Below are 15,703 nucleotides of genomic sequence, written 5' to 3' on the forward strand. Positions count from 1 at the left end.
AAGAAAGAAAATTGACACATTTGATGAAAAGTTTTGCCTCAAAATCATCAGTCAATCCGTTTGTCATCATTATAGTTGTTGATGAAACTACCACTTAGAGTAATGTGTTTCACTCTTTGCAAATATACTCCAGCTTAACCCTTCAGTAGTTAAGAACCATGAGACTCAGAAAGCAGAGTAGCAGAGCCAGTACTGAAACACATCTTCTCTCACACCATTCCATATCAGGTTGAGTCCATGGTAGAATTTCAAAATTCAGAAAACATGAGGTCTTCCCATACTATATGATATGGTATGTGATGTTTCAACCTTGAAAGATATATACATGTGCAGATAATATTGGTAAAAATAGACTTAAACAGGTCACAGAGAAGGCTGACATGCTTGGGATAATTTGAAATTCTATGATTCAATATGAAAAGTTTAAAAGCTTTCACAATTGCCCAAATTATTCCTGGTCAGCATGGTAAATGATCTAATAACTTTCACCTTGTATGGGGCATTGATGTTAATGGATCTATACTTTTCACAAAGAGTTCATGCTGTGTAAGCAGAAGTAACTCAAAGCTGTCAACTAATGACTTTAGATACTTAGAAGTTTGGATTTCAGGAAGTTCGAGAAGCAGGTCTTCATTAGGTTTTGGCATATGCAGGTTTCACAGATTCTGAAATGGAGACTAACATGCAAAATATTTATTAGATAGTGCTTGCCAGTGTCCCCAGTCAGCAGGAAGTAGTATGAAAAACTATGCCTAAATTCCCAAAATATTATTTATAAATGTTTATTTTTATTTAAAGGGAGTTGATTATAAATACAATCTCTTTCTAAAAAAGAAAAGGGGATAGTATAGATATGATAAGATAAAAGGGTAGATTACTGAATCTACTTTTAAAGAGCAACAACTTGTTTAAAATGTTTTACATTGTTATGGATTTTAATTTATTGATACAAATTTAAAGTTAATTTTGTTATCCTGTATATATATATATATATATTTATTTATTTATGAAATATATAATATATATATTTCTACTCTTGTTTAAGGTATTATGTTTGTACAGCTCATTTGAACTTGTAATGTATAATTAAGAAATACAGATTAATAATTAATCATCTATGATAACCAAACTTATAGTCATGTTAATTAAATTTTCTAGGTATACATAGATATATTTCAGTTAGGTAGGTAATCTTCAAACACTTCAAAGACCTACAGAATATGGCATATAAAATGTTTTAAAAACTTAGACTTTCTGAACAATGAGACACATCTGCTCCTGACAGCACCAATTTACTTCAAAGAAGGTGATGGGCATTGAAGAAACTCCATATAGAGTTTCCTTTCCTTATGGCAAAAGTTAGTTTCAAAAAACTGTTCTTGCCTTGATTGCTTGACAAAATGTTGTATTGACTGGACATGCAGGACCCATGGAAAAATGACCACTAAATTTTGCCAAAAACAAGGTGAGATGGTCCTTTAGGTTCCTGCTTCACAGACTGCCAGATATTCTGCAGGACACAGGGAGAAACAACTGAGAAACTCTAGGCCTATAGGCTGAAGATGGATGCCCCAACACTGCAGAGGAACTTTCGGTGATTGTTCAGGCAGCTAGCTGTCTCTGTCATTCTAGATTTTTGGAAGTTGCTTACAATGCACTTCCTGTGTACTTCTGGTAATAGTATATCCTTCTGAGGTCTTTGATGTAGTTGAAAACTAGATAGTTATAATTTTCCTTGGTTATGATAAAAGATAAATTCTATATGAAACTTGAGATTCACAAATATAGGATAGATGATAAAATATCTTCTTTAATTTTGCCAAATACAAATAGACTAGATATTGTAACTATAATTCTTGCTTGATAACTGTTATATGTAATTTTACTATATTAAAGATAAGACCTTCCTTTTTGATTAGATAGAAAAGGGGAAGTGCTGGGGGGATATCTTTCTGTATGCTATGAATATATGTTGTCCCCATTGGTTGATAAATAAGCTGCTTTGGCCTATGGCAGGGCAGCTTAGAGGCAGGTGGGAAATCCAAGGAGAGAGACAGGAAGGAGAAAGGTGGAGTGAGGAAGACACCAGCACCACCAGGAGAAGCAAGATGTGAAAATAGAAATGGGTTAAGTTATAAGAGCTAGCTAGCAAGAAGTCTGCCACAGGCCATACAGTTTGTAAATAATATAAGCCTCTGTGTGACTACTTGGGTCTGAGTGGCTGCAGTACTGAGGATGAGAGAGATTTGTCTAGACCATGGAGGGGGGAGGTTAGACGGGACCTGAGAAACTTACAGCTACAGCAGTCCTCCTCCAAGAAAAATCACTGACAAGATCAAAGCAAGAAGTACTTTGGAAACACTGACATCATTGGTATTAATTGTCTTCACAGGTGCAGGCCTCCAGAGCTTGGTTCCTGGTTGATAGTGCTATTTTTAAAAGGTTTCAAAAACTTTGGAATAGTGATTCTCAATCTGTGGGTCACGGCCCTTTTGGGAATGAATGACCCTTTCACAGAGGTCACCTGAGACCATCAAAAAACACAGATATTTACATTACAATTCATAATCACAGTTATGAAGTAGCAACAAAGTAATTTTATGCTTGGAGGTCACCACAACATGAGGAACTGTTTTAAAGGGTCACAGCATCAAGAAGGTTGAGAAACACTGCTTTAGCAGATGAGGCCTAGGAGCTGTAGAGATGGCTCAGCAGTTAAGAGCAACGAGTGCTTTTCCAGAGGACCTGGGTTCAAATTCCAGCACCCACGTGGCAGCTCACAACTGCCTGTAACTCTAAGACCTGACACCCTCACACAGACATACATGCAAACAAAACACAAATATACATAAAATAATGAAAATACATTTAAAAAAAAGAAGATGAGGCCTAGCTAAAGGAATGGATCACTGGGGAGTGTTTTTTTTTTAATTAAAAAATTCTCACAGTTTCATGCATAGATACACACACACATACACACACACACACACACACACACACACACACACACACCTCTTATCTCCCTTCCATTCCCAACAACCCCCTTCTTCTCAAGAAGCTCTTCTACTTTGATGTTTGTGCCTGATGTACATGTGCGGGTCTATTACCTCACTTAACTAGTATTGCCTACATGAGCATGAGTGGAGAAGTCATTTATTTGAATAAGGGCAATTTACCAGTGGCTACACCACTAATCCCCCACCCCCAACAACCGTTTCTTGCCTATGGCTCATCAGAGAGGGCTGGAGCCTTGTGAGCTTCTTGCCCTTTTGTGGTAGAGTGACAATGGGTCCAGTCATGATCAGGTCTTGTACAGGCAATCACGACTGCTGAGTTTCTGGGTACCACAGGCTTATCATATCTAGAAGATAGCATTTGCAGCATGCCTTCCCAACCTCTGGCTCTTACATTCGTTCTGAACTTTCTTCTGTGGAGTTCCCTGAGCCTTGGAGGGGTGTTATGGTTGAGCACTTGACAGTCACTTATCACTATTATTATATATTATCATTATCATCACGTGGCTGATTAGAAGTCTACTTTCAAGGTGATGGGGCAATGATATTGAGGGCTATATTTTGTTCCTGAATTCTTGGCTGTCAAGAGGTGAACAGTCCTGTTCTAGCTTGCTTTCCTGTCATGATGCATTGCCTCACCTCAGGCCCAGAAAAATAGATCCAGCCTGCTATGAAATGAAATCTCTTTAACCAGGATCCAGAATAAATCAATCACCCCTTAGAATTTTTGTGTCAGGTCACTATCTCACCATGGTAACAAGATGTCTAAAAAAAACACCACATTTTGTTTATTTAGCTATCATTTTCTGGACACTTAGGTTATTTCCACCTTTTGGCTTTGATGAATACTGTTACTGGGAACATTCATGTACAGATATCTTATCTTGACCCTGCTTTCAGTTTTAAAAGCTTATCTACAAAAAGAATTAGTGGATTGTGCGGTGCTGTGTTCTAAATGTGTCCCCAGTTGGCAATGCTGTTTTAGGACAAACTGAAAGCTTTGAAAAGTCGAGCCTAGATGGAAGATGAAAATCACTGGGGAGAGCCTTTGAAGGTGGTACTAGCTCCTAGTCCCCTTCTCGTCTCTGTGCCTTGTGCACCACAGTATGAGCTGCTCCACCAGGCCCTTCCGCTGTGATGGACTGAATTCTGAAACCAGGAGCTAAAATAACTGTTTCCTTCTCTAACATGTTATTTCAGGTAACTTGTCACAGAAAACACAAAGGTTACTGACATATTTGGTAAATCCTGTGTTTAGCTTTCAAAGAATGCTTTCATTTTCCACACTGTCTGGACCACTTTATGTTCCTACTAGTGACGTACAAGTATCCCAACCTCTTTACACCCTTGTTAAAATTCGTCATTTTCTGTATTTTTCTGCCTGGTAAGTGGGAAATAATACCTCCTTCTTGTCTTTATTTATACTACATCAATGACTAAGGATAATGTACATCTTTCCTGTGCTCATCAGTCACCTTTCCTCTTTGGAGAATGGTCTACTCTAGTCCCTTGCCCACTGTTCGCTCAGGCTGTTCATATTTTAAATGTTGGGTTAAGTTTATCAGTGCTTTGTTGAGTGTTTTCCCTATAGTATCCATAAAGGACACTTATATTTATGATCTCTTTTTTAGGCTTTATTAGAAGTTCATTGGGTTATATTAGGTTGACTCTTTACTGGTTAATATTCTGTCAGTTTGGAGAAATGTATAATGACATGTACCCCCTTTATAATATCATAATGTCCTGCCCCAAATTTCCTATATTCTACCTATTCATGTCACCTTCCTTTCAAATTTCCAGCAACCTTTGGTGACTTTGCATAGTTTTTCCTTTTCTAGAAAATCATCTTGTTGGAGTCACGGAACATGTAGCTTTTTCAGATCTTTTTTCACTTAACATGCATGTAAGATTCCATTATATCTTTAGTATCTTGGTACCTTATTTTCTTATAGTGTTGAATAATATTTATACTACTCACTTTTTTCATTTCTCTGACCAAGTGTCCAACAGGAACAGCCTAAGGAAGGAAATGTTTATCTAGGCTCATAGTTCTGGAGAAATTTCAGTCCACTGTGGGGGGTGAAGCACAGTGGCCGAATTCCACCTGGGGATGAGAGTATGTAGTGGGGACTTGACACATGGCCATAGACCATAAAACACAGAAAAAATAGAATGGTCAAAACGAGAATGGCCATAAGCTTCAAAGGACCACCCCTTGTGACTTCCTTGTATCAGTAGGTCCCACCTCCTAATGACCACACAGCTTTCAAAATGGCAATATAAGCTGGAGACTGAGCACTCAAAACAAATTCCTGTGGAGATATTTCAGATTTAAATCATAAAGCATTTCACTGCCTAATTTACTAGAGTTTACCCAGTAGTACCTATTACTGCATTAATCCATTGAGGTTATTATAACAAAATATCAGGGACTGGGTGATTTACACAATTTTGTTTTCTTATCGAGTTATGGAAGCTAGAAGTCTAGGATCTGACAAATTCAGTTCCTGCTCAGTGCTTTCTGCCTGGCTTGTAGATAGTCACCTTCTAATATCCTCACACAGTCTTCTCTATATGTATGCCTAGGGAGGGATGGAGGGATGGATGGAGGGAGGGGAGGGAAAGAAGGAAGTGAAGGAGAGAGGCAGGGAAGAATACTGTCTCTTCATTTCTTCCTCTTCTTGTAGCGGCACCAGCTCTATCAGACTGGATCCCTCCCTTGGGACCTCACTCAACCTTTGTTACTTCCCCACAGGCCCTCTTGCCAGCCACACTGAAAGTTAGGACTGTAACATACAGATTTGGGATGGGGGTTATTCATTCAGCTCATAGTACCCCAGGCAGGTTCAAACAGAGAGACTCATTAATTTGAGAACCAAATCTGTTTTATTCCTTCTGGAACCTGGTAAATGCTGTCACATGGCAGCAGGGTTGCCACTGCCTTGAGACTGTTGTCTCGTGTGATTGTAGCAGCTTTACAATGCTGTGGTTTCACCACTGTTACCTTAGGACTCGCTGCCACTGACCTACCTTGTGGCGAAGAGCAGGATGGAGGATAGGGAGTCCGTAGGAAACACCCTTGGTGCTGTCCAGTGTCTGCTCCTTGGGCCAGTGGCTGGCTGCTTGCTGTAAAGTCCGGACCACTTTCCAGGGCTCTCACCAACTGGCTTAAGGGCTCCCGGTTTTCTGACATCTCTACATTAGGACTTGGAACTCCCTCCTGTGCTAGGTGGCTGCCTTTCAGCTTCCAGGCTCTTCCTAAGCCTTGTGCTATTTCTTAGACCAATGCTTTCTACTTCTTGTCTCTCATACATTAAAAAACAAACAAACAAAAAACCTACTTACACCTCTCCTAAATGAAGTGATCAGATATATTTTATGAAAAATTTGTGTAGCTTTTTTACTTATTTATATTTTTTGAGATAGGATCTTCATATAGAATCCAGGCTGGCTTCCAACTCTCTCAGTCTTCCTGCTTTAGCCTTCCAAGTACTGTGACTACAGGTGTGAATCACCGTGCCTGGCAAAATACATGTGGAAGAATGGAAAAATTATCTACTCAAATTCATTTAACAAGAACAAACAAAGTTTGCAATATACACCCGCTAGAGAAATGCAAGTAGGAAGAAAATCTCTACAGACATGACCATGGGACCCAACTTGTGTGTAAGACTTAGAGAAAAAGAGCTGAGGAATGGGGTGCTCCTTAATGGAGGTGGAGAAACCCTAAAAGTTGCCTATTACAGGGCTGGCTAAATGGCTCTGAGGGTGAAGGTGCTTCCTGCCAAGCAGGATACACAGTGAAAGAAGAGAAGTTGTCCTCTGACCCCCACACATGTAACATGACACACACATTCCACTACACCAGTATCCACACAAATAGATGTCACTAAACGTGATAATAAGTTATCTACTACTGTTCCTCTTTATATCTAAAAACACAAATTAAAAGAAAAAATGCTTTCCCATGCTACGCATTCAAATTTGTGGGGTTCTATTTCAGTAACAGAAACATAATACGAACATTTATAAATTGCTGACCCCTTCAGGATTTCAAACCAAAGCAAGCTCCAACTACTCCATTTACAACAAATGTCCACTGCTTTTGGGGAGCCACCCCAGGAAAACTGTGATCCTTACACCAGGAAGTCAGAGAACACAGAGTAACGTCAGGGAGCCTGATGAGCAGCAGACATTCCTGAGCCGACACCAGTTCCTGGTACACACGTGACAGCCTCCGCTGTCAAGCTAGTATGTGAGTCATGCTGAGTCCGCTTCCCTGGAGGTTAAAAGAATTTCCCAGACTTTCTTACTCTATCTTCTGCCCTGCCCTCTTCTCCACATTTGCTCTTCCTGAGTCCGTCAATTCAGAAAGTGCACTAGCTTTCCTTTCCCAATGTCTTCATAGATTTTCTGAAGACACGGCTTTTAAGAACAAAGACCATTTAGAATTTTCCAGAGGGGAAGAGATGCTCTGTGGAAGGATTCTGTCACTGCATCTTACTTTCCCCAAGTTCACCTTTTATTACTAAATTTGATATTGCAAAGGGGTACATGGGGTTCTGTCTGTCTCTTAAAATGCTTCTTCTTACTCAGAGATCACCTACAACCACAAACAGTCAAATGTTTAGTGAAGACAGTAGTTTAAACAGATTTGGTGACCATGGCTAAAAGTCAGAAAGCAAGAAACAAGAACAAAATACTTCTTTTACTCGGTTTCATTTGGGAGGGGTGTCCTCTTTACCTCTTCTCAATTATGGCCCCAAATTCCTAGTGCAAAGTCCCAGAAATAAGTTACTAGAATATTTTACTTGTGCATAGCTCTAATTAGCATGATGAAATCTCATGCCATCCCACTCCATTTGGGCAAGGACTAATCCCCTTGTCCAGCACATCAAGACTGTGCAGACCACTTACTCATTACACACCTTACAGCCACCTCTCCATCAGCTCACCATCGTTCACACTGCTCACATTGGAGGAACCCTCTTGTTTTATTTAATGGTGGCCTCAAAGTGCAAGGATAATGATGCTACCACTATGGCTGTAGCAAAGAGAAGCCAGAATATACTTCCTTTAAATGAAAGGTGAAAGCTCTTAATAAGAAAAGAGAATTATGTACTGAGGTTTCTAAGGTACCATAAGATCATGGAAGGGAGACCAACTTTTAATAGTATGTTATTAGAATTATTCTACTTTTATTAGCTATTATTAACTTTTTACTATGCCTACTTTGTAAATTAAATTTTATCATAGCTATTTATGTGTGGCAGAAGCATAGGATATATAGGGCTAGGTACCGTGTGCCTTCTGTTAAGCCCTGAAGGTTTGAGACCTATTCCCTGTGGATAAGGGGAGGCTGGAGAGCTGCAAGCGCAGTACTTGTATGCATGTTAAGGTCTAGCTTACTCTCTTACTCTTTCTGATGCAGTTACTGATCACTCATGCGGATACCAGGCACTTGGGTCTGAAAACCCACCGCCTTAACTTTCTCGTATCTCAGAAGAAAATAGGAAACAAAACTTTGAGAAGGAAAAAGGATTGAGTTGGAGTTTGGCCAGACGAGGGAAAAGAAAAGTTCTTAGACTCTTTCCCACCTCTTAGAGTCCCAATCTCATAGAAACATGGAACGGAAGCCAGGACATTGACATCGACAGGACGTTGACATCTAGTTATTTATCTGTGAGCTATGCTGCTCAGAGGTATGTGAAATCTTTCTAGGGGGAGGTTCTCTCTCAGGCACCAGGGTTAATGCCTTTCCCCTTTTCCAGCACAGGACTCCTGAGGAAATTTGAACTCTTTGGGATCTGTTGTTTCCAGGTCCCTGGTATATTGTTAGAGCACCACAGAACCAAGGACGGTCAATAACTGCCTCAACTTGACCTCTGTGTGCCAAATCCTCCTCTCTGAAAGAGAAGAGAATATATTCTACTCCTTAGTTTCTTGTTGGATGCAATGTTGGACCATCGTTGGTTAAATGCTTGTTCACGACGAGGAATATTTAAGCACCGCTGTGCTGTGAAGAGGGGCAGACACACAATCCAGTTACAAATTAATTCTAAAAAGAAAAAGCAGCCAGTCGTAATTATGTATTCTTTTTAAAGCACAATAAATTTTCAACAGGCTAATAAAATGAGGTCTGCCACATAATAAGCTATAATCCTGCCACACCATTAAATTCAACCTGCTTGCTATGAATAATGCTGATACTTTACAGATACACATGAATCAGTAAGTAAAATATTTCCTTCCTCTTTAGGGAAAAAATCGCCATGGTACTCATATACATAATATTTAATGATTATTTTTTAAAGTAAACTTCATCAATCTAACTTCAAAGAAAAGATTTACTTACTTTATTTTATGTGTTTTGTTTGTTTGTCTGTATGTGCAGCATATGCACTTGGTGCCTGAGGAGGTGGGAAGAACCGGAGTTACTAACAGTTGTGAACGGCCAGATGTGGGTGCTGGGAATGAAACTCCGGTCCTCTGGAAGAGCAGGATGTGAGTACCTGCTCTTAACTGCTGAGTCATCTCTACAGTCCCTCATCAATCTAACTTAATTAAAGAATGCTATTACTTTCTAGTTACACAGTCACATAAAATTTCATTAGCTGTCTTTTGAGACAGACTGAGATAACTGTCCCTCGTTAAAAGCTAGGGGAATTGAGACTTAGAAGGGTTAGATTACTCAGGTACTCGGGCATAGAATCTAATCCTAAACTGTGTATTCTATCTGCCATGTTAATTCAAGACTGTAGATATCAGATCCCATTGTGATTAACGACTGTTTTATATGAGTTTATTTTAGAAACTTTATATAGCATAGATGTCAGGGATCAAAGATAATATCAGCATTGTATGTAACCCATTACAGTATGGTAGATATACTCTACATCATTCAAAGGTTTCATCATTCAAACAACAAATGATTAAACACTTGCTTATATGCCAGGATTGTACTAGACTCTACTATACCCAGCTCTTATAGACCTATGGTTGTGTAACAAGTCATCCCAATTTAGTGGTGTAAGACAATTATGTAAACATGGATTATCCCAGTTTTAGTAGGGCAGAAACTTAGGAGCAATTTAGTTGAGTGATTCTGGCTCAAAGTCCTTCTGGTGGCTCCAGCTAAGGTGTTGGCTAGGAATGTGTCCAGTCATCTGAGGATTAACTAGGGCTGGCAGCTCTGCTTTTAAGATTATTTGCATGGTTGTTGACTGGAAGCCTTAATTACTTACTGAGGTGGCCTCTGAGTAAAGTTGCCACAGAAGTTTTGTAACTATGATGTGATAGTTTCCTTTTCCCAGCATGTGATTCAAGAAACGGAACAAGGAGAAAGCTGGAATATACTTTATAAACTCTCTGAGTAGTCACACCACATTATTTCATCCTTCTATTCATCAACACAAGTCATTAAGCATGCCTGTGAAAGAAACATTATAGAATTTGTAGATGTATTTTATTATTTCCATTTGAGTGGATATAAGTAACTTTAAATGTTAACTAAAGTATTACGAAATCTTTGTTAATCTATTTATTTTTTTGTGATTTTTTTTTTTTGAGAAGGCCTCACTTTGTAGACCAGACTATCCTCAAATTCACAGAGATCCATCTGCCTTTGCCTTCTGAGTGCTGGGATTAAGTGTGTATGTGCCCTCACACCAGGCCATATTAGAGTATTTAATATTGGGGTTAAATAAAAGTAAATCTGTCGAGAAGAGAATGTCTTACTGTTGCTTGTCTGCCTTGTGTGTCTCCATTTTCATCTCACAACTCTGTGCTGAAGTTTCTATATAGTGATGAATGAATGATGGCCTATCTCATTATATCAATCAGAAATTCCATTCAATGTTTATAACACAAACCCAATTAAAAAAAACCCTATAATAGAAGAGACTCATTTTTCTTTGTGTAATAACAGTCCACAATGATGCAGGCCGGACCTGGAAAGGTGGCTCTCCAAAGCATGAATCCAGAACCTTCTTCCACGTCCCACATTAGTCATAGTGCACGTAGCTTTTATTAGTTACAGTGGAAAGGTTGATCTACCTTTGCGTTGTCTGCAACACTTACTTTTCTTGTCACAGTGGCATAAAACATGGCATAAAGAACATAAAGGAGGAAATACTACTTTGGTTTGTGACTTTAGAGAGTTCAGTCCATGGTTGCCTGGCCCTGTGTGCTCTACAGCAGGAGTAGATGTTAGAGAGCATTCTTCACTTTTTGGACCACGAAATGTAAAGGGCAGAGGAAGGAGTCAGGGAGAGCTATATCCTCCAAAGACACACCCCAAAGATCCTATCACCTGCTTTTCGCTATCTCACATTGATGCCCTAATATTATGAATCGGTCAAGGGATCAGAACCATCAGTATCTAATTGCCTAAGGAAATGACTTGAAAGAAGCCCCCAGGAGTGTGCTCCAGTAATCAATCATAGGTGCTCCTTAATCCAATCAAGTTAATCATCAAAATTACCATCACAACATGCCCTGTTGTGAGAAAGGCGGTAAGTGTAGGTCAGACTGCTGAAAAGACATTTCTTCCATCAAGCTTTTCTTAGGCTCTAGAGACACCGACTTTCACTAATGAACAAATGGCCAGCCATAACTTATAAGAGTCTGAGGAAGTAAACAAATTTAGCTGGGTACTGGCATCCTGCAAAGAATCGTGCCTCTGCTAGAAAGGTAGAAAGGATATTGTTTAGACAACTAATAATGTCTGTCAACTTATTTCATGGAGCTTTGACACAAGATTCTGCTCCCAAGAGCTTTGACACACTTTTCTGAGACATTAAATGCCACACAGACAACAACGCTAGCTGGGATTTATCTATGTTTTAAATGAGGAGTCTAGTCAGTTTTGAGCCCTAAATATGAAGTATATTTTCCAAAGTAGTCATTTTTTTCTAGTTAATAATACTGAAAAAAATTAGCTGCCATGAGTGTTATTTCTAGGGATACTTCTAAGAGATAACTGCATGGTTGTAAAGGTAAGATCATCAAAGAGTTGTTTAGAACAGTAAGGATTTGGGATGTATCATTGCATGAGAAAAGAATTATGTGTCACATACGTAATTTCTGAGCTAGTATGTGCTTTTGTGGGTTTTTCTTTTTTTTCAGTTTTAGAGAAATGTCTAAAAGAGTATCAGACAGGATCTTAAAAATGATTATCTCTAGATTATGAGATTTTTTCATAACTTATCTGCATTTTTATTTGAATTGGTTTACATGTTTCGAATTGGTTTGAATGTACATGCATTGTTTTCATAAAACAATAGCTCTCTTTAAAAAAAGACTAAGGGAGGGAGTGGTCATTTGATCAATATTGTTCCTATTTATACTCCCCTTTACCTGTAATTTTGCTAAAATGACTGAACTTAGAACTTACCCTTGGGTGGGGGTTCTGATCTTTGCTAAAATGATGTCATTCGTTAGTCATTATAACTTCCAGTAGAATTAGGGATACGTAGAATCCTGAGGATGTTTTATATTTAAGAATACTTTGATCTCCAGGTGATTCTCTTTTCCATTTTTGACTGGTGAAATGATCTTTATGGAAAACTGTGTTAAGGGAGTGTTAAGGCTGAGCAAGAGTACACAAAGAGAGAGATAGAGCTAAGGATGTCTGGGAGAGGAGTTGGCAGGTCATAGAAAGGGCACTTACCTGGGTGTCGAATCACCCACCCTGCCCTTCTCTTCTGGCCTGGGCCTATCAGTTTATCACTCTGCCCTCAATTTTCTCATCTGAAAAAGAGACCTTTGGATTAAAATCACTAACTTTGCTTCAAGTTTTAAACTCCCTTTCGAAGATTTGGGGTGGGGTGGGGTGGACAGTTATTAGTGTCCTAGCAAATGGCACTAAAGCCGAACCCAAGTAAATTAAAGGCAAATTAACAGCAAGAGTCAACATACACTGTTTATTATTCCTATCAAACATGCTGTCCAGTAACTTCCTAAAATTACACAATAAATGGGCCATTACCTAGATCCCAGCCTTCTATGGTTTGAATGTGGCATGTCCTTTCCGGGACTCATAGAAGGTGAGGCTAAGTAAACATGTGCTAATTAGGACTCTGCCCTTAGGAATGGTTCAATCCATTCATGTGGCAATGGATTAATAAATAAATGGATTATCTGGAGACGGCTATAAAAGCCAGTTTGGCTAGGTCTCTTTTAAGCCTTCTGTTTCCTGCCATAATATCCTGCGTCCAGTTCAGGACTTGACAAACAAAAATGTCGCCACACGTAGCTCTTTGATCGTTGATCTTTGTCTACAATAAGCCAAAGTATACCTGTTCTTTATAACAGTATTGTTAGTATTAGAGGCAGAAAATGGACTCAGATAAAGTTTAGTGCCTTATTTCAAAACCCTCACTTTTATTAGATATGTTGTAGTGTGCTCAGAACTTCCTAAATCGAGCATTTATCAAGCAGGGCCCAGCCTTTCCATCCCGGGGCCTGGCCTTGGTTAAGGCCAGCCAAGTCTAGATCTTACTTCTACACCCTGCTGCCTCAACAGGTGGCAGCCCACTTCCTTTGTCGCAAAGATAAGCTTCCTGGTTCACAGTGCCTTTGCCAATAAGGGGCAGAAGAGCTTTGCAAAGCTCTGAAGTACTTGCCCATTGCAGGACAGATTTAAAACGCCACCCATGCGTTCCTTCAAGAGGCTTTCCGCTACCACTGCCTGGGGGCTCTGTTCTTCTGGGGCACACATCTGGTTACACAGTCCCCTTCTGCATACTTCATTAGGCCACATTAAAGACAGAGATACTGTGAGAGGACAAGAGGAAAACGAGAATGAAGGGGCTAAGACTGGGTCAGAGGTCAGCGCGGCGGTAGGGTTTGTTCTGCAGATGACAATTCACAAAGCCGCTCTACTCGCAGTCCCTGCTAACGTCGCTTTCCCCGAGAGAACAGGCGAGCGCGGGACTCTTCACCCAACCTCCCTAGAAAGGGGCTGAAACTCAACCCACGCCTCTAGGCAAGCCAGGACTTCCCAGCCCCCTCCGCAGGAGGGCGGGGCGAACGCCGGCCGGCCAATCCCCGCGTCCGCACGTCGCCGTGTCCCCGCCCACGCCGCCCGGGCCCCGCCCTTCCCTGGGGCTGGTGCGGCGGCCGCGACGCCAGCTCTCCCGGACCCCTGGGTGGTGACTGCGCCGTAGGCGGGCCGCGGCCGGGCCGCGCGGCGGGGAGAGGCGGAGCGAGCGGCGGGAGCGAGCGGCGGGAGCGCGCGCCGGGCCCGCCTCGGCCGCCGCCGCCGCCGCCGCCGCCGGGGGATGATCTGGGCGGCCGCGGGCGGCCCTGGCTAGCGGCCCGTGCCGGTGCTGCGGCCGGCCAGGGCAGCGAAGGTCGAGGGTCGTGGGTCGTCCTCCTCCCCGCCTGCCGGGAGGGGCGAGAGGGAGCCGCGGCTGATGTCAGGTACGGCGGGCGGGCGGGCGGGCGGGCGGAGGCGCCCGAGGGCTGCGGGTCCCGGGGCTCGGCTGCCCGCGGCGGGGCGACCGAGGGGACGGGAGCGCGGCCAAACAGGTGTCTCGGGCGGCGGGCGAGCGGCCGCCCTTGCGCTCTCCTCTGCCCGGCGGCTCGGGCGGGAGGCGCCCGGGGCGGGCCGGCGGCTAGCGGTCCTGCTCCGCCGCCCCGCCCCGGCCTCCGCGCGCCCAGCGGCCGCCAGCCCTGCACTCAGGTGCCGGCACCTTCCGGCCGCCCGGGTCCCGAGTGCCCCCCTGTCGCCGGCTGGGGCGAGCTTTGTCTGCCGCTGGTTTATCATGGTTGCAAGTTTCCCTGCGGCTGAGTCGACTAGCCAGGTGTGTAGGGGGCTTGCGGCGTGCACAAGGATTTAATTTTTTTTCTCCCCTCTGGTAACAAAGTGTGATAGGATTTCTAGACGGTGGCTAGACTGTTTTGAATTTGGATATTCTCTTGGGTTGACTGTATTTCAGGAACGAGAATTGGGGATTATTATTATTATTTTTTTAATTTTTATCCCTCTTCCACTCTCAGTGTTTAAAAACAAGCGGCGGGAATATTAAGGTTCCCCCACATTCTGGAAAAAGTTATTTTCCAGTCTCTCTCTCTCTCTTTTTTTTAATTCATTATAGATGCCACGATATTGCCTTTTAGTACATAACGACTTAAAACGTAATCTGAATTTAAAAGTTACAAAGTTAGAACTTTTATGCACCAGACTGAGTAATTAGGCAACGTGTAAGGGACAGAAATATGGTAATTTACTAGAAGTTGAGCATAGACTATAGATAGCTCTGCCTGGATGCCAAGAAAAAGTGCTGTGCACATTACAAGTTGTTTGATTCTGGTGTAAGTTTGGAAGGGGAAATCTGAGTTTTTAGAAGGTATTTAGATGACAGTTTTCCAGTCTCTTCGCAGATAAATGTCAGATGAGCTTTATGCACATGATATTGTGTATTCTAAGCATTGTATATCATAAATTTTATTTTCTGCCAGTCTTGCTATATATTTTTGTACAGTTTAAATGAATATAAAGTTTCAAGTTACCAAACAGTTAACTCTTTTCACCATATGTTAAGTAAAACAGCGATTTAGGAAGACAAGTATGAGTCACTTAAAATTCAGGACTAGTGGAGAACTACTCAGTGTCTCAAGATTCTCTTGAAATTTATGTTTTCCTGTATCTTTTTACTTAGGACAAAGCATTTTGCAAATACTTT

The 15,703-nt window shown here is 41.5% G+C and overlaps 1 protein-coding gene across 3 annotated transcripts in view; it reads left to right on the top strand.

Moving 5' to 3' along the window:
- The first annotated feature begins 14,264 nt into the window (after positions 1–14,264).
- Positions 14,265–15,703, top strand: part of C1galt1 (core 1 synthase, glycoprotein-N-acetylgalactosamine 3-beta-galactosyltransferase 1) — a 37,376-nt gene continuing 35,937 nt past the window's right edge. For all 3 annotated transcript variants that reach the window (XM_059257362.1, XM_059257361.1, XM_059257363.1), the window contains exon 1: positions 14,265–14,438. Coding sequence is in view for 2 of the 3 variants with exons in the window: in XM_059257361.1 (XP_059113344.1) it covers positions 14,432–14,438 (7 nt within the window). In the remaining variant the exon portion in view is untranslated. The remainder of the gene's footprint in view (positions 14,439–15,703) is intronic.

This window comes from Peromyscus eremicus, chromosome 3, assembly GCF_949786415.1.
Source record: "Peromyscus eremicus chromosome 3, PerEre_H2_v1, whole genome shotgun sequence".
Lineage (NCBI taxonomy): Eukaryota > Metazoa > Chordata > Mammalia > Rodentia > Cricetidae > Peromyscus > Peromyscus eremicus.